The sequence below is a fragment of the Pelecanus crispus genome, chromosome 2, assembly GCF_030463565.1.
Source record: "Pelecanus crispus isolate bPelCri1 chromosome 2, bPelCri1.pri, whole genome shotgun sequence".
Lineage (NCBI taxonomy): Eukaryota > Metazoa > Chordata > Aves > Pelecaniformes > Pelecanidae > Pelecanus > Pelecanus crispus.
Window position 1 is genome coordinate 57825639 of NC_134644.1, and position 18832 is coordinate 57844470.

Sequence of the window (18832 nt, forward strand, 5' to 3'; positions counted from 1 at the left end):
AACTTTCCTTTTAAGCAAAATCAATGAAAAGCTATTGTTGCTTTTACAGATGCCAAGGAGAATTATTACCATCATAGGCAACAATAAAAAAAGATATTTTCACCCTCTGTAGATTGAATTACTGAGAAATAACCTTATAATTACTGTATAAAACACCCTGTTTTAACACTGGTTTTAATATCCGTAAAGTTTCTGATTTATTTTTCACAAGCCAGCACCAATGAGCTAAATTCTGCCTTGCTCTAGGCTGGTGCAATTATGCTGACCTCCATGGGACTCCACCTGTTACGTTGATGGCTCTTAAAAGGCACGCTATATTTGGATGAATATTAGTTAGGAACAAAGAGAGAGGTCTGATTTCACTGACATTGATTTAAATAAGCAGCGTAATTTTCTTAAAATCAAAGGAAATATTTTGAACTTTTAAAGTATATCAGGTAAATCTGCTTTAAATTAGGTCTTTGTCAGACCAGTGGGGAGAAGAAGCCTGATATCGCCCAGTGTGGCATTCACCAGTGGAAATGTCAGGGAACCCTTGAGTTACAGTGAACTTGCCAAACGGACCCCTGTCCCTCGCTCCCTGCAGATCTTGGTTCAGATGCCTTAGCAACCTGCAATACTCAGCCGGCTCATCGTCTTCAGGCGAGAGGGAGGAAATTCCCCCACAGCAGACTCATGTTTGTCTCTTGCAGCTACAACCAAAAAACTGGCTCCTGGGCCCATGCAGAAGTAACAACTTCTGGTTTAGTTTACGCAGTTGATCTTATTCGCCTCCTTTAGCTGGCTGATGTTCACCAGGTCTTCTGCAAGTCAGAGCCCTTGTCTATCTCTTTGAGGTGAAACTAAGAGGATTGTTATCTGCCTGCTGATTGCCGTTGTTGAAAGAGGAAACAATACAATGCAGAATGACTGCACCCTCGTTTTGTGTTCAGTTAATACTTACTTAAAACTAGGCCATCCCTTTTCTGTTTGTCTGTTTTCTCCTGGCATGGTCAGAAAATACGCAAGTGCCCTCTGTGAAATTTCCCTTTTCAAGGGAATGTATTCAGCTTTGAGTTTGGAAAACAAACAGCACATACCTCATATTTTATAGGGAGTACTTGTTTTATTGCATGCACAAGTAATATGAATGTGATAGGTGCAGTGAAAGAGTCCTGTCTTAATTGCACTTGGGCTGGGTTCATCACAGTTTGTTGGAGGTGCATTAGAACAACAGCATTGTCTGCCTGGGTTGCCTGCAAAAACATTTTTGACCCTTGGCTTACCCCTTTTACTGTCAGAATTACCAGTAGCACCCACCAGTGCCAGTGGCTGCAAAGAGGTCTGCAGACTGCACCCTTTCCAAAGGTATATTTTGGCAAATAGTTAGGAGCATATATATATTCCTCCCACTCCAAAATGGGTGAGATTAGGAAAAAGGCACGTAAGAATGATTTCTTTGAAATGAAGTATTTTCACTCAATTTATAAAACACCCATCTGTGAGGGTGATCCATTTTACATTTCCTTTCAAGAAATCATTTTGGTCTGAACTAAATGTTTCATGTGACCTAAAATTTATTTCTTTTCCATTTTTTTTCACTCCAGGTCTGCCTGAACTGTCTTTTGTTATTGTTTTGGGGCTGTTTTTTGAGGGGGTGAGTAGGGTGTTTTGAGGGAATTTTTCAGTCTGCAAACAAAAAAATCCATTAGTTTCACAGCTGTAGGTGTAAATGTTTTGACTTCTGACTTCAATGGATAGCTTCTCTAGTTTACAGTGGCATAAATGCAAAAAAAAAAAGAAAAAAAGAAAACAATCAGGCCTTTGGTGGAATATTTGATTTAAACAAAATATCAGTGTAATTAGCTAATTCTAGTATTTCAAATGAGAGTATCATTCCCCCTTTATTGCAGATTTGAAGCAATAAGAAATATAAGAAATTGAAGGGGCTGATTCTGACAGTAGTTACCTCTGTTTTAGCCAATTGCAACTCTGCTGACCTCATTAAAATTACACCAGATTTATATCCTGGTGGAGAGGAATCAGAATCAGACCAAGAACTTGGAACTTACGTTATTTTTAGCACAAAAACTCCCTTGTTTTGTAAAGCACAAGAATTGCTACAGGGCCCATAAATATTTTGTGAATCTGGTGAGCAGATAAAAGTAGAAAATACTTAGAACATGAAGAAATTCATCTATGTGTCTATTGACAGTGCCTTATGGAAGAACAAGAGTCTAGGTACAATAAGGCAATAATGAATTTAATGAAAAAGCTACAGACGTTCAGCTTGTAAGCTGAGCTGCTGTTGAAAAAGATAGTACATATTTTTGCCCATATAGCAGAATTCCTTGGCTGAATGTCTATGAGTAGATTTCCATTGATAATAAATATGGAGGAAATTATTTATTGTAAATGATAATTATACTTTCCCCAGGCTATGCATTCAGCCAGTAGCAGATACTGAATAATAACATAGGCATTATTTGTGACATTCTGCCTCCACACACAAAGAGGATGATAGGAGCTAAACCTGGCCATGACTTTTTTTTAAAATACAGTAATATCAGCATAAGGGTAAATTAGTATTTGCATGTGATTTTATGTAATGACATGCATAACCGTCTAACCTGGAGTATAAGTCACACCCCATCTTTACCTGTGAAGTAGAAAAATTACAGCCACAAGAACATACGAACACTAACACAAACTCTGTGGAGTTTACCCAGGACTGCATTAGGACTTGCATGCAGGCTAACTTTAAGCAGTCTTTGCAGGATCTCAGCCTTGGATTTTAACCAATTTGGAATTGATCCTTGCAGCAAAAAAAATTCTTCAGTTTATACTTGCAGTCATCACTCACATTCAGCTAACAGCAGTTCTTCTGTTACCTCAAGCAATATGGAGTTATGCTTTTGTTATAAGAGGATCTCAGTTTCATATACCCTCTTGCCATCAATTTATAGTGACTAGCACAGTGGCAATTGCAAAGACCTCAGAAACAATACATTCCTAGCCTATATGTTTTTAATTATATTTCCAAGTTTCATTTGCTGTTGGCAACTTGACATTATTTTGATTTTGCTGAGGTGAAATATATGAGTTTCAAATACAGCTTTGAAATTGATTAGGAATTAATATGGCAGCATTACAGACACAGTAGATTTACTGCTGCTTTTGCAGCTTGTGTGAACTCCCATATGGAAAACCTATTGTGACCAGATCCAGAGTGACATGAGCAAAGTGGCTGAGACTGGAGATAAGAGATCAGAGAAAAGGCATCAAACAGGTAAAAGCAGAAGGAGAGTCTACCATGGCAAAAAAAAAATTATGCCCAAAAAAACCCAGGGAGGAGTCACAGGAAAGGTGGGACATGGCTGGACTATGAAAAAAATAAATAAAAAATTTTAAAAAGCTTTCAAGGCAATGAGTAAATTTGAAGTAACTGGTAGATGTTCTATACACCTGTCAGAAGAACAACAACAAAATTAAACCTGGAATCACCTAGCTGATGCTGAGCGCAGCCCAGCCCCATGCAGCACGTTTAAGTACGCTCTGGCAGTGCTGCTTCTGGGGCAGGATTTGCAGCTCATTTTTAGGAGCAGGTTTCTTGCTGACACCAAATGAGATGGAAGTGCCTGGGAGGAGAGAGGGTTCTCTGTGGAAATGTTTCATATGTGGCTGCATTACACTATTAAACCTTCTGCTTTTCCCTCTTCTGTAGGAGCTGCGTTGAGGGCACAATTTTTGGCACATTAAATACAGCCAAAATGTATATGTAGCTTTATGTACAGAGCAGGACTGCTGGTGAAAAAGAGAATAGTGGATGTATGTACATATCAACAGTGACTTTAAAGTGCTGTTGTCAGCCCTGTGTTAGCTAGCAGCTGCTTCTATGTTTACGTTCTAATTAAGCCTTCCAAAGGTGAGTGTGGCAGGAGGTGGCTACCATCTGAGATGCAATATGCTCACGTAGCGCTGGTGCAAGGAGGGGGAGCACAGGCTCCTACGTGTTCGTTGCTCTATCTTTAGAAAAGGAGTAGCAGCAGTAGCCTCCCCATTGACACACAGGCAGCAAACAGTTGAATTAAGTCACATTCCCAGTCCATCAATGGGCACTCAGAACTGTACTAAAGTAGTAAAATAGTGCCCCAAGGAAAATGTTAACAGTATCCTGCTTAGGGACCCCCAGCATCCTTTTTTGCATGCCCTCTCCCCTCACACAGACTTTCGCTCAGGTTTCTGGCTTTAGTGGCTATCACTCACCCCTTACATTTACTTTATTAGAAATGTGGTTTTGACTTAAAGGTTTTGAAACTAAATGTTTCCTGCAACTTTGTTCACACTTCTCAAATCTCACTTTGTATACTGAGATTTCAGCAAAACTCAAACGTCTAATTAAAAATCAGTGTCTCAGCTGATTTGATATCTCATATATTCTCCATTAAACGTGGAAAATAGAGAGAACTTCTCAAACACATGGTGTCAGTTATGGTGTTTATGTAATTTTGACTTTGAGGCGGACTGACATAACCACAGAGGATTAAATCCTTCCAGCTTTCTAGATACCTGGACTCAGAACCAGATTTGGATTTTGGACTGACCTATATCTTTGCCAGCAATCTTGCCACTGCACTCAGGAGTCATCTACATCGTTCTTCAACTTTGTATCAGATTGGTGCATCTAGTAAGGTCAAGTTTGGAGCTGAAAGCAGTGAAAAGAAAAATATTCCACATAGTTACAGTTTTAGATCAGATCTTGTTCACATTCAAGTCAATGAGATTTCAATGTAAGCACTTAGCTTACATGGAAGCGGACCTATTTGGTGATGCTATTGCATTACAAATAAATGAAAGTTATTAGTATCCAGATATATTTCCATCTTCAAAAATGAGGATCTTTGCGGAGCAGCTGGCTTAGAATTTTTAAAGAAGCCTTATATGTGTTCTCAGTCAGCAATGTGTCCCTAAGTATTAAGCAGGATTTATTCTTCAAAGGGCAAAAGAGAAGGTCTGTACCTAAAAGTCTGATTTTTAATATGAATATTTGAATAAACAGTTCCAGGCATGTATACTAAGATTGCATATTGTACTGTAAAACAAGACTGTTGCAGAAATATTTTCTCAAATACCCAACATGAAGTGTCATTTTATCACGGTGTGACCTCACATTGCATTTTTAACATTTATATATGCAAATGGTCATATTTACATGTGCACGTGCCATTCACACATTCAAATTAAAGGCAAATAAATGTCTTAGATTAAGGAGATTAATTTGGTGTGTCTCACGGTTGACACACTTTCTACAGAGGCTAGATCACTGAGACCCAAGTGCTGGGCTCTTATCCGAGAAGACAGATGGCAATTTCCTTTTGATAAGAGTTCATTTTTTTAGCAGCAAGGGAGCCCTGAAGTAACCATTTTTCTTGTGGGGAAAGCATCTTTCAGAAGCCAGATAAATCATTCTAAAATAGACAAACACAGGAGCCGAGGAACTAATCAACCTGAAATGAGCTGAGTTGCAGCCCCTTTCAGAAAGTTTAGGAGATGCTCTTTGCTTTCATTCTTGCCACACATGGGAACCACTTCAGAAAATTAGAGAATTCAGATAATTTTTTTCAGTACTTTTTCCTCTTTTATGAGCACCAATACAATTTATGATTAGTAGTGATGCAAAATTTTGTCAAGTCAGATGAGGTAGTTTGTTTACAGTATGTTTACATCATGCATGAAAAGAACAGTTGTAGCTATTTTAAAGACTGCATAACCATAAAGGTAACTAACCAGACTAAACCAAGATGGCTCTGTTTAATTCAAATCTGGAACAGTGTGTGCCAGCTTATACGGATCTGGAACATTTCATACTTCTAAGTTATAAATGTGGACAGCCAGGAACCCACAGGACTGGAGTACTGACCTGCTGCTAAAGGAGTCAGTCAGCTACTCTTTGTAGTTATTTATATTTAAATGTATTAAATATATTTAAGTATATTTTGCTCTTCTTTTTGGTAAACATATGAGACCCAGCCTCAAACATGCTGACACCTTCAGTTTAGTTTATCTTGTAGAATTAGACCCAAACAAGGATCCCTTTCCTCTAGTTTCCTTTCCTCTCTTTTCTGTCTGTCACTAATAGAGCAGGAATGGAAAAGGCTAGGGTGGTTTCCACTCACTCCTTGCCTGTGCCCTAATGTGTTCTTCATTATTCATGTCTCTGGTAGCTTAGTCCTAGAGATCTGGGAATGATGCCTGCTCTTTATTTGCTTTGCCATGGCTCTATTAAAAATAGGCCTTCTTTTATTTTGTAAATTGTTATCGTAGTTTTTTAGATTGGTTCCAGTTTGACCAGCAGCTCCTGGTTTACAAAGATATTGTGAGAAATTCCATGCATCTTCCTCTATCCATGTCATATCAAGGCGTACATGAGTGCTTCCCATCACCTCAGGTCGTGTCGCTTTGCATTGAATCAAGTCATGTTGCATCAGTGATACCACTATCAGTACTTATTCCTGATAGAAAATTCAGCATAGATTTAGACAGCAAATACCTCAGCCACAATAAATGTATATAATGAGCAGATTAAGTATCTGTGAGAACCAGGTATTTTAAGTGTCCCTGGCAAGTTAGATATTCCAGTATCCTTGTCTCTACATTGTATTCTGCACATAAATATCTGATATATGTGCATATACTAAAATGTCTGTCTAAGCAGCCTGTTTGGAACTCTTACCATCTACAACCATTTGCAAATATAGACCTGTGCAGTTCTGAAATGACCAGACATTATTGGATGGGTCTGGATATTGTAACTGCATGGTATAGTTTATAGGTTGGTCATATCCCAGCACTGTACAAATAACAAATGTTGACAGGGTTTTTTTTTTCCCCTAATTAGGGATTTGCTTCAAACATTTGCCTGCTGGGGCATGTTTTCAAAGAGTTATGCATGATTAGGCTCTATGACAGCCATTTTATTAGACAATTTACCCTGTGGTTCATTTATAAAAGTTAAATGTTGTAATTATCCTATTACATAAACTAAAAAGAAGGGAGGGGAGGGTCAAAATACAAAAAAAAGTCTCTAACAGATATCTTAAACATGCAGGGTTTCCAAAATGTTTGATCATAGTATCTTTTTGGATAGAATTAACTTCTTTTGTTTTCTGTTACCTGTGCATTCTCTCTTGGCTTCCTTGGGATATGCATGTTCACAGGTTTCTTGAAAATTTGACTTATTTTTGCTTAAGACCCTAAAAAATAAATTAAACTAGCAGAGCCCAGGCAACCATAGTTGAGAAATTTGGCTGCAAAATTCTATATAAATGCTAAGTGGTCTTCTTATTGTTGATTATTACAAACATTTATTTGGCACTCTTCCCTGTGGTATCTAGGTGCTTTCCCAGGATTAAGTTGAAGCAGTCTTTCCAGTGTCTTTTTTTAAAATTCCTTCAGGGATTTTGAGATTTGATATAGGTCCAAGGGAGCTATCAACTGGTACAAGGTATATATGCATATTGAAGATAATTAGGAATATAAGCATTAATACTATGTAAAGAATTTGCCAGAAGAGCCACTAGGGACTTTCCAGGGAAACTGTACTTCTGCATCAATTTGTTTATGTTTAGAAACCAAGCATATGGTTATCTAGGTTGGAATGCTCTGCTTCTATGTCTTCAAGGTATTGAAGACATTTTCATATTGTTGTTGTTAGATATAGTCTGCAGTTAGTGGAATGGGTTGGCGTGGTGGGTTAGCTTTGGCTAACAGCCACATGCCATCCCAGCCGCTCACTCACTGCTTCAGTGGGATGAGGGACCAAACAGGATGGCAGGGCTCATGGGTCAAGATAGAGAGACTGCTTACCAATCACTGTTGCGGGCAAACCAGACTCAACTTGGGGATAATTAACTTTAATTGATTGCCAATTAAAATAGATTCAGGTAGTGAGAAACAAAAAGACAAACATTAAAATAACATCTTTCCTACCCCCTCTCTCAGACTCAACTTCACTCCTTCACTCCTGACTCCTCTACCCACCCCCAGTGGTGCGGGGGGCATGGGGGCTATGGTCAGTCCAGAGCAGTTCCTCTCTGCTCTTCCTCCTCTTCACACTTTTCCCCTGTTGTTGTGTGGGCTCTCCACAGATCGCAGTTCTCATCAGGAAATATCCATCTGCTCCAGTGTGGGGTCCTCCAAGGGCTACAGTGGGAATACCTGCTCTGCTGTGGAGTACCTCCTCCTCCTTTCTCTGACCTTGGTGTTCCCTCTGTTATTTTCACTCTTTTCTTTCCCCTCCTTTTCTGCAGCCTCCCCATTACCGAAACCTTGCCATCTACACCCAATGCAGATGATAATGCTGGTCACACTAATGAAGACGGTACCAGAATATCCTCAGAAGCCCATGCTCAGTTTGGAACAGTCTTTTTCCCTTAAGGCCAAGTGGCTACTACCCAGAATCTGTCTCACAAGCCACTGTGAAAAAATGGGAATAAAACCCACTAGATTTTAACATGTAATTCTCTTATAATGTAAACACAGATAAAATTCACATAGATTCTCAGTTAAAAATTCCTACAAAAGCAAATTCCATGCTAATAAAAATTTAATTTCTATGATAATTTTTGACATAGTCTGGATAGAAAAGAAAAATGTCGTGTGTTTCTGATTGAGAGCCATTGCTGAATTCTTCTCAACTTTTAGAGTTATTTAAATCAAAGGATTTTTCTGTTTTCCCTTGAAAAGCATTGGTTTAGGCAAACACTCTCAGTAGCTGATCAGTAGCTGATCTAGTAGTGTGATGCTCCCTACAGAAAGGATTGTCTGAGAACATAAGAAACTGAGGATCTGTTGGTCCCTAATCAAATATACTGCTTTTCTACACTAATTTAATCTCTAGGAGATATCCAGAAACGTGAATTTTTTAACAGCCTTCCTGAAAAACACCGATACTATTCTGTAAAATTAAGTTGTGTCTGCTGTTGCTCCACAATATGTTCCTCCATTCTCCATTGCTGCATTCAGATAGTGTATGTTCACTCTTAGCCTTTCCCACAAGTCCTTTAGAAAACACACAAGATCTAACTTTATTCGTATACTGGCACTGCATAAAGTGACCTTACCTTTCAGGTTACAGGCCCGTTTTTTCATATGATGCTCTGGCGTCCTGAAATGTCTTGGCTTTTCATTTCATCAGTCAAACCGTTTGGTTTTTTTCTTTATATTTGCTGAATGAGTGATAATGTAATCAGTAAAACTGGCTCTGATTTCCAGACCAGGGGAATGAAAGTTCACTAGGATATGCCCTTTATAGAGAAAAGTAAAATTACTGTGTAGGCTATCAAATCCGATCTTGTTTCAACAATACATGAATCCTTGATCAGTTTCTCACAGCAAGTTCACTGAGGTACTAAGTTAGCTTTGGGAAAAAAGAGAGGAAGAGGGCATTGTTCCAGAAGAAAAAAGTGTTTGTGGCTCTCAAGAAAGCTGCTTGCAGCATTGACGCTACCACACTTTTCTTGAAATTGTGCTTTTTGAAGACTATTTCTTAATCCTAGAAACTCTCACTTCGCTTATCACAGTTTTAGGATCTTGTACGTAGTGCCTCTTTCATCCCCCATCATTTTACAAGTTAGTTTTATTCGTGGGAGTTCTGTTTGCTGCAGTGGAATGGCTCCTGCTTTACACTGAGTTAGAGCAGAACAACATTCATATGCTTTTCCTTTAAAATTCAGTTTTGGGAAGTCAGAAAAATGTACTGAAGCTACTCAGTTATTAAAAAATTCTTCCTCATAAAGTTTGCTTCCCCTTATAATCATGTCATTAGCAGAGGCATCCTTAAGAGTGCTGGCCTGTCACTTTAGACTAAGATCACTATTACCTGCTGTTACGGCTGGTGTTTTGAGTGGGAGCAGAAATTTGGGCACTGGCACTGGCAGCTCAGAAGGTCTCAGCCTTCCAAATTAAATCATTATTTAAATACAGAAACAAAATGGGAAGAGCCCTTTGTGGGATCTTTCATAATACATTTCTATTATTTCCAATAAGTGTTCTTAGGGATCTAACCTGCACTGAGAAATGGCATAAACCTCTCAAGTCAGAGATTTTAGTTTTAAAATAAAAGCAAGATCTAATGTGTTAGAAGTTACCTTGGTGTCCAGACATAATGAAATGAGGTGTGTTTCTGCATCCCCAATTTGCACAAGATATAAAAGGGGTTCAATTTAACAGAGTGTAACTTGCAGTCAGCAGCTTCCCAAAGCGCTCAAAGAAGAATGCATCTTCTCATTTTTAATCAGACTTATGAACAGATAGGGATGTTTTTATATGCACTTGGAAGTCTCTTACCCTGCAAGTTGGCCCATTCACTGTGATTTTTCCTGGAACATGGCACTACCCAGGGTACCTATGCATATCATAGCCTCTGCCATCATTTTTAATAAGTAGCTTATCTCTGTGATGCAACTAAAAGCAATCCTGAGTGTCTCCAGGGTTTGTTGTAATTAAATTTTATTGTTGTATTTGAAAATGTACAGTTTTTGAAAACTGGAGCAAGAAAAATAGAAACGAGATTCTAGGAGGTGATAGTCTGATTTTTAGGTTTTAACCCTTTGTAGTTTCCAGATTCACAAGCTTACTTATGCTCCCCAAGTAACTGTTCCTATATGCAACTGAAGCCATAAACTATAGCAGCTAGTGTAGTTTATTAGCTGGTGTCAGGTAACCATGCAAAGATTATCTTTTATACCTGTGGTCAGATGCTGTAGGATCATAGGTGCAGTAATTTGTGGGTGCCTAATAAGATAAGGTCTTTTCTGAAAGTCTTACACTTTTGCTGCTGCCCCTTTCTTCTTCGAGTATTTACAGCTACAAGGGAATTACTCCAAGTCCCAGTGCTACACATGAAGTGCTGTGGAGAACGGCAGGGTTTACCAGCTTCTGATCTGGACAATAAAGAAATATCACTGTTTTGAGCAGAAAACTGACAAGTTTATCTATTCTGTTATCTGGCATTATACTGCCATGCTCAGGCACCACCACCTAAGTCACTGAGGAGTGCATGACACTACCTTTGAGCTTACACCTTGTGCAGTCAGTGGAATTGCTCTGCATTCAGGGACTGAGCTTTGCCTTGGTCATTGTGCCCTTCTCCCCTCTCTTCACAGCTCATCAAGACTGCTAATCAAGCAGTCATTGCAGTTTCCCCCTTTGTGTTTTATTCCTGCTTGGTTTTCTTGCCATGGGATGCTGTGGACTGTTTTTGGAGATTCATATAAATTTTTTTTCCAAATCAAAGTATTTCCTCCAACAATGTCATCTTTTCTGTCCAGCATTGCTACTAATCTTTATTTAGTTATTTACTTTACAATTTCTATAGGGATTGGATATGCCCAAGGCATCCCTTCAGGCAACACTTTATATCAAGGTTCCATTTATAAATACTTCATGAAGGGCTAATGAATGATTAATAGATGTTTTAATGTATGACCAATCAATTGTTGTAGATTTCGTAATGTCCAACAGAGAAGTAGGTTTCCTATAAGCATAGATTATAACCATATCTGACATCTTCTACTGATGGGCTTCTGAACATCTATAACATACACACTACTCATGTCTGTAACATGCTTAAAACATCTACTAATCACTGATTAATTTTTTATAACCTATTTTGAAGCAGAGCCTGTCTGTGGAGTACATCCCTTACTGGTGTCTATGACTTTCCATTTCTATGGGATTGATAATTTACTCATCATCTAAGGACTTAGAACTCCTACTAATTTCAGCTCAAACATTAAACTTTTCTGAGTTAGCTTGAGCATTTTCACCTCAGCCTAAGAAAACATGTCTGCTGTCCGCAGACTTTTTTCCCCTCCCAAACTTCCAGCTACTTTAAGCCTGTAATGTGCATTTTGCAAGCTCTGCTAAAATGTAGTGATTCTTAGGGGGCAAACCCACTCTAAAATACATTTTCAGCCTGTTGAACTCTGTTTGTTTGACTGTTCTCAGGACAGCTGTCCCAGAGACGATGGTTCCCAGCATCTTTTTTTAATTTTTCTTTTTTTCTTTTTTTACTGCCATCTCCCAGAGGACATTTCATTCTGGCAGAGGAACACACATTTTGTATGTTTGATAAATCCAAGTGTTGATAGGAGTGTTCCTCTGTGGGATTCCCATAGTCTCCTAAGGTGAAAGCTGTGACTGTGCTCTGTGCTTTATATGGAGCACGCAGGTAGAACCCACTGAAGTGGGCAGTACAACTCACTTCCTGAAAATTTATGAGTCCTGCAATTAATCATTTGCAGTTGAGAAGCAGTAAGTTGCTTAGTATATTTTGCAAATGAATTTTGAATTTTTAGTTGATTTCTACTGAACGTAATCGCAGGGTTGAGTCCTCTGCTGTGATTTATCTAGGTGTTGATAGCAATTCTTTAATGATACAAATTAAAAGGATCTGCAGGTTTTTCTTATTTCTGGGGTCATTAGTAAAATAATCTCTCTTCTGAATATTCCCAAGTAAACATCCCACTCCCATTCAAATCAAATTATAATCTTTCACTGATTGCTGTTTACAGCAGGATTAGGCTGCTACACCTGCAGCATTAGCACATGGAACCTAAAGAAACACATCAAGCATAACTGAAAAAAGAAGACAATAAAGGGTAAAAAAAGAGAGTTTTATTCTTCAATATTAACATGGAATTTCCTCTGGCTTTTTAAAACCCATTCATTGTCAAAGACACCGAAGCCTCAGAAGTAAGAGCCTCTCAAAACTACTCGAGCTCTTGGAGTAGACAGGTTTTTACCCATGTTAGCACAATCACTTTTATGTTATCCAGCTAGCATTCTGTGTTTATCGGGGGTTTTACCATGATCTTTTCTTTCTTTTTTCAGCTGGTTAATAATCCGCTAGCAAGTCAAGCAGCAGCGGCTGCAGCAGCAGCAGCCATGGGCTCAATAGCAAGCTCCCAGGCCTTTGGCAATGCCCTCTCCAGTCTTCAGGGGGTCACAGGCCAACTCGTCACTAATGCACAAGGACAGGTGAGTAGAAGATGGAAAAAACAGTGAATTCTGATGGCAGGCTGATCTTGGGACAAAAATGAGTTCCACTTGTATGACAGCAATTTAAAAGTGAGCATATTGAAGATAAACAAATATTGATTTGCCAGCCAAGGTAAGAAATGGAAAGTCTGAGAACTGTGAGCAAGTTTAGAGCTGTTAGAAAGTGTTTTCAAACCAGAAAAGGCTTAGGGTTTGTTTTATTTTAATTCAACCTTTTGAAAAGATCACAACAGTGCAATAATACAGTATTTTAAAAGTCCAGCAACCCTGTGATTCTTAAGAAACATACCAGCTGTCTTCTTCCATTTATATACACCTAATAACAGACAACTGTATTAAAGTGCTACTGTACTATTAAGACTATACTTTTTTTCAAATTGTAGCATTTCTGTATTACTTCATTTATAAAAAGGTATTAAATGTTCTAAGTAAAAGAACACAACTTAAATTGTAATGAAGTATCTGGGATGGATTTAACTGTGTGGCTTATTCATTTGCTGATTAACTAAGCTCAGCAATTTGCAATGAATCAGCCAGTCTCTAATGCAAATCTGGGAGAAACTTTTGCTTTAAAGGAAATTTTCCAAACAGAAACTTGAACAATGTTTATGGTGTGTCTAAGAGAGAGATTGTGCATTATCTGCATTTGGGAACTGTTTATTTGTTGCCAACTATTTCCATTTCAGTCTTAATATGATGCAGAGAGATATGCATCTGAATCCCTATATATAAAAATAATTCCATTGATGTAGCATGCGTAAGTAGCTTTCAGATTGTGGCCACTGTCATTCTTCATTGCATTTACTAGGACTAAAATTAACACAACTACTTGTTTCACATAAAGTCACTGCAACAAATCTGTCAATATAACTTATGACTGGACCTGGTAACTGAGTAATTTGAATGTCATTATTCTAAATGCTACAAATTGGATGTACGGTGATATCTGCAGTGCTTATGTGGATGTTAAATATTTATTGAAATGATGCAGCTTGGATGATATGTGAATCTAAAGTTTAGTTTCTACTCTTACTGTTTACTATGGGGAAAAAAAAACCCAAACTATGAAGAGCAGGTTTTTTCCTGGTAATTTTCTATCATGGTGTTATTGAATTGGAACAGGACTGACATTTTTTCTTTTGGCCCATTAAAATATAAAAGACAACACTTTATAGGAGCCCCCCCCCTTTTTTTTAACATAACGCATAAACAAAGATGCATCCTGCGCTTCACTATCACCATCCAAGTCCCAGAAAAAAAAATGCTGACCTTGTTATATTTACTGGGTGGGTGCAGAATTGTTCCATCACTACCCCGAGGGTTGAACGATGGAGCTTGTCAAAGTGAGGCCTTATCTAATGAATCATCTTATCGCAGGTGCACACCACACATATTAAAGGAGGATTGTATGAACAATGTGCCCTCTACAATAACCTTTCAATGTCTACTTTAACCCTTGTTTCAATCCCTTTTCATCAAAGGATCATTTTATGCAGCCAGCTTTAAATGGAGACTCTCAAAAGCCTATTAAGATTTCTGGAGGGATGGGGTATTGGTTTGGAAGAAAAGTTGGTTATAATACCTATAACTCATAGTCAGATCAGCTCCAGCCTAGAAGCCTGCTTGTTTCTATCTGTGCTCCAGAAATGGTTCACAATTGCCACTCACATGAGGCACTTGGCACCAAAGAAGGTCGTTGTAAGAGCTGAAGATACAAACCCAGACTAGTTTTTTCAATAGTTTTCCCTTTACGTGTTCTCCACAGAAAACGTAAGTGAAGTGTGGCCATTCATTGTATGTTTAAAAAAAAATACTACTGGGAAGATATCACTGAATGAAACTATAGATTCCCTCAGGCTGCATCTTGTTTATTCCACACATAATGTAAAGTCCAATAATTCCACAGGTTGCAGAGAAACAGAGGAGAAAAGAAGAATCTTCCCTATTGTTGGATAAAATTACAGAATCTATCTGTTTGCCTAGCTCTTTTAAATAAGGGCTGTCTTTTTATTACTTGTTTTTACAAATGTTCCTTGGTTTATAATCAGTACTGCAGACCTCGCCACAATATAGATAAATATTGATAATAAGTGTGTAATATAATACCCATTTTTATAATATTCAGCATAAACCCATATTGCTTAGAGCACACTTCTGAAGCTATCTGTCTACAAAACAGGACTATTTGGTGTAATTAAACTACATCCCAGAAATTAAATTACATTCCCTGAAAATTAATAAAATTATAGCAACTAAACAAGAACTGAAAGCTATGTTTCTTCAAAATCAGGAGCGTAAGTGAATAGTTATTTGGGATACTCCATTTCTGAATGATCTGCCTGGACCCATTAAGGAGCCAGATTTCCATCATGTGTTAAGAATCTGCCCTTCGAAAATTGCCCCTTTCAAAGAATCAGAAGTGTGACACCCAGCATTCACTCCTGCAAATACAAGGCTGAATGACTTACCAGACTGTTTGTATGTGCAATCTTTGTAATTATATGCTGCTTCTGTTATAGAAATTCAGGGTTTGTAAATGTCCATCTGTCTAGCTAAATAAATGGTGATCAGTAATCCCTGGAGACATTACGCTATAGGTCAAATCCAAGATCCTATGGCACATTTAGGGAAATGGTCTTTTAAATGACATATGGCATGGCCTTAATTCCCAATAGTCCAGGAGTTCTTACAGTCACAGTAACACAATTATGCATATTAACAATCTTTTATATAGCATATTTGTTATTAATTTAATTATTGAAGTCACAATTATGATATGATAATTTTTTTTTTTTTGCTTTGGATGGCAACATGAACTGTAATACCAGAGCTCCCCAAGACCACTGTAGCAAAGAGATCTAATCCATTGGAATAATATTATTAGGTCACCTGATTAATTTGATATAGTACAGGTAGAGGACTCTAAATCAAATTTTCATTTTCAGAGGCATTTTATGAAGAGCTATTGGCCCACGTAACACTGCTTACATTCTGTTTGCCCTCAGCACTTTCCAGGAAGCATTTGCAGGACTGGGCTTTCGTATCTTAAATTTAAAGGCCAGGGTAGCAGAATTGCTAGATTCCACCCTGTCAGTAGATACACTGATTTCAAAGAGAAGCTGTCTACCCACTTGGCTTCAGCCTGCCCTTATAGTTGGATCCTAGTGCCATTCCTGCACTTGGATTCTTCAGAGATGTAACAACCAGACATTTCTCTTTTTCGCTCTGTTACTGCAAATGAAAGAAATACGAGTTTAGAATGGGTTTTACTATGTTTATTAAGTACATGAAGTGTGTATTTTGGCTGTTTTCTTAATCTTTGAAGGAGATGAACCGCAGAAATATGGAAACAAGGTTGATGCTTCTGTTTTCCATAAGTGCTATCTGCAAGCCAGCTTCCTACTTGGCTAAAACATAGTGCTTAATTGTCATCGGTTGCGTTTGTATGAGTCCCTTGACTTCAGCAGGATCAAATACATTTTAACTATGGGTGCTGAGTAAGTTTAGTTTCTTTTCTGAAAAGATGGGAATTGTCTAATAGGAGAAGAATACATCCTATTTCAGCAACTGCAAAATAATATTTTACCATAAAGAGTAAAAAAGTAGCATGATAACAGTTGGCATTATGAACTGTCTTGTGGTTAAAGAGGGCAATACGTTCTATTTCCTGGTAGGTTAGTCGGAAAACCTAAGTAAGTATGGTGTAATTGTACAGTACATACTTTAACTGAACAGTGCATTTAATTGGGATGGCATCAGTATAATCTAAGAATGCCCTTGGAAGAACTCGGACTTCATTGTGCCCATGCCTTGCTCTTTAGATGTGAAAACCTTCTGTATGTGAAAAACCTTGAGCACAGCTCCACCCTGGCAATTAACAAAAAATAACTAATTTTTGAGAGCTGTAGTCCACAAGTAGCTCAGGAAACTAAATAGAGAGAGGCATTGTTGATCCGATTAGATAATAGGAGTACTTTGGTTCTCATTATTCTGATGAGAGGGTACACGTTTGCTCTTTAAGTTTCTTGATGGTAAATGGTGCTAATGAGGCCTGATGGATTCCCTGTTCCTAACAAGCCTCTCAGCAGTGCGAATGATTACAATGGAGATAGATTTGATGGGATGCGCTCCCTTTTGTAGTGTCTCAGCTGCTGACACTCTGCGACATAATCAGGTCACAGAGCCGGTCACAGCCATCAGCAAAAGCCATAGCTCTATCCCTCATTATTAAAGTGCATTATTCAGTTCCAGGCCTTCACAATACTGCCAAAGGCCTTTTTTCCTCTTCTTTTTTGTTAAGCATCAGTTCTCAAATACAAGGGTTAATAAAATCATCAGCTAAAGAACTAGTAAATTAAAGAAATGGAAATAAAGCACTCCCTTTCAAATTCATTGAAGGATCACAATTAAATAAGCAGGGAATTTCTCGTCACCACACACTGTACAGTACAATGTAATATGACATGTGCAATAAAAACAGGGAATAGGATTTTAAAAAATAGCATTGTCCTCCCTCATTGTGGACTGGCTTGGAAAGTACTGAAGTATCTTTCATTCAGAAGGGAATTTCTGTCCTCCCAACTATTACATATGTACATGGAGGTACTATTATTTTCACTATTTTCTGTGACTACTTTTTTCTGGTGTGGTAAGAATTACTTGCAAACTGAGTTTATAATTTTAAGTGTAACAGCTGTCTTGTCTTAGCTAAAGTGGCCGAGACCACAATCTGGAAAATATATGATAGGCCACTGTGCTAGGACCACTCTGTTCCCATAGACAAGGCCATTGCCTTCTTTTGGAGGTTGAGCGAATTACAAAATGGTGTGGAATAAGGTGATTGTGGCATTTTCTTGCTATTCTGATGATAGTCCGTTGGGGCGATCTCCCCTCCAAGAGAAAATACACTTTTTAAGTCTCAGGTAGACTTTAATGCAGTTAGTTAAAAAAGTGAGAAAAAAATGAGTGGAGAGCCCAATGTTATTATTTATTTGCATATTAAATTTTTGTTTCAATTTCATTTCAGCTGATTATGAGCAGGTTTCAGCTAAATAGAAATAAGATATTCTAATATTGAAATATATACCTTTACAGGGATTTACACCATTTCTGTTAAATCACTGAAGTACATATTCAGTGACAATAGTATAATTTAACGTGTAGACACAACCAAAGGGACTAATGCATTGCTTTTTTTTACCGTCTTGTTCAACTCTACAATTGTTCCTCCTTTTTCTTGCTGGTAGAGTATGCTGTGATGAGCAAATGAGTATGTATATACAATTCTCTTGAACCACATATGCAAGAATCTCTTGATAGCTACAGGTCAAAGTACAAAGTTAGTGTTGTCAAATTAGTAGTCATCTCCAAGAAGATATGCAGAGACTGGCATGTGACCTAGGTTTTTTTTACACCAATAAAATTGGCAGCTATCAATGGGAAGGCAAGGTGGGCCTCCTCATGGGACTTAAAACAAGGGTGTTGGTCATTTGTTGGGGTTTTTGGGATTTTTTTTTTAAACTATCCAGAAGATCTAGGAGGCCCAAAGCCATGTAATGTGTAACACTCCTCAAAGTCCTTCTGAATATGTGCAGTTCATACAATTCTCCAGGTGTGCGATGTCCAGTAGCCTTTTCTCTTAACAATTGTTATCGTTGCTACATCTGTTTCAGCTATGCAGCTCTAATACATGCTAACTACTAATGTTTTAGCCCTCACAACATCTAACAGTGTTCACAAAAATCTAAACAATAAGTGTTTAAATAGCGACTACTAACGATGTCTTCCCAGG

General features: G+C 38.1%; 1 protein-coding gene across 1 annotated transcript in view; it reads left to right on the top strand.

Moving 5' to 3' along the window:
• POU6F2 (POU class 6 homeobox 2) overlaps positions 1–18832 on the top strand; it is a 316462-nt gene that overhangs the window by 248563 nt on the left and 49067 nt on the right. The window contains exon 6 of the mRNA XM_075706085.1: positions 12874–13020. Within this exon, the coding sequence (XP_075562200.1) occupies positions 12874–13020 (147 nt within the window). The remainder of the gene's footprint in view (positions 1–12873; positions 13021–18832) is intronic.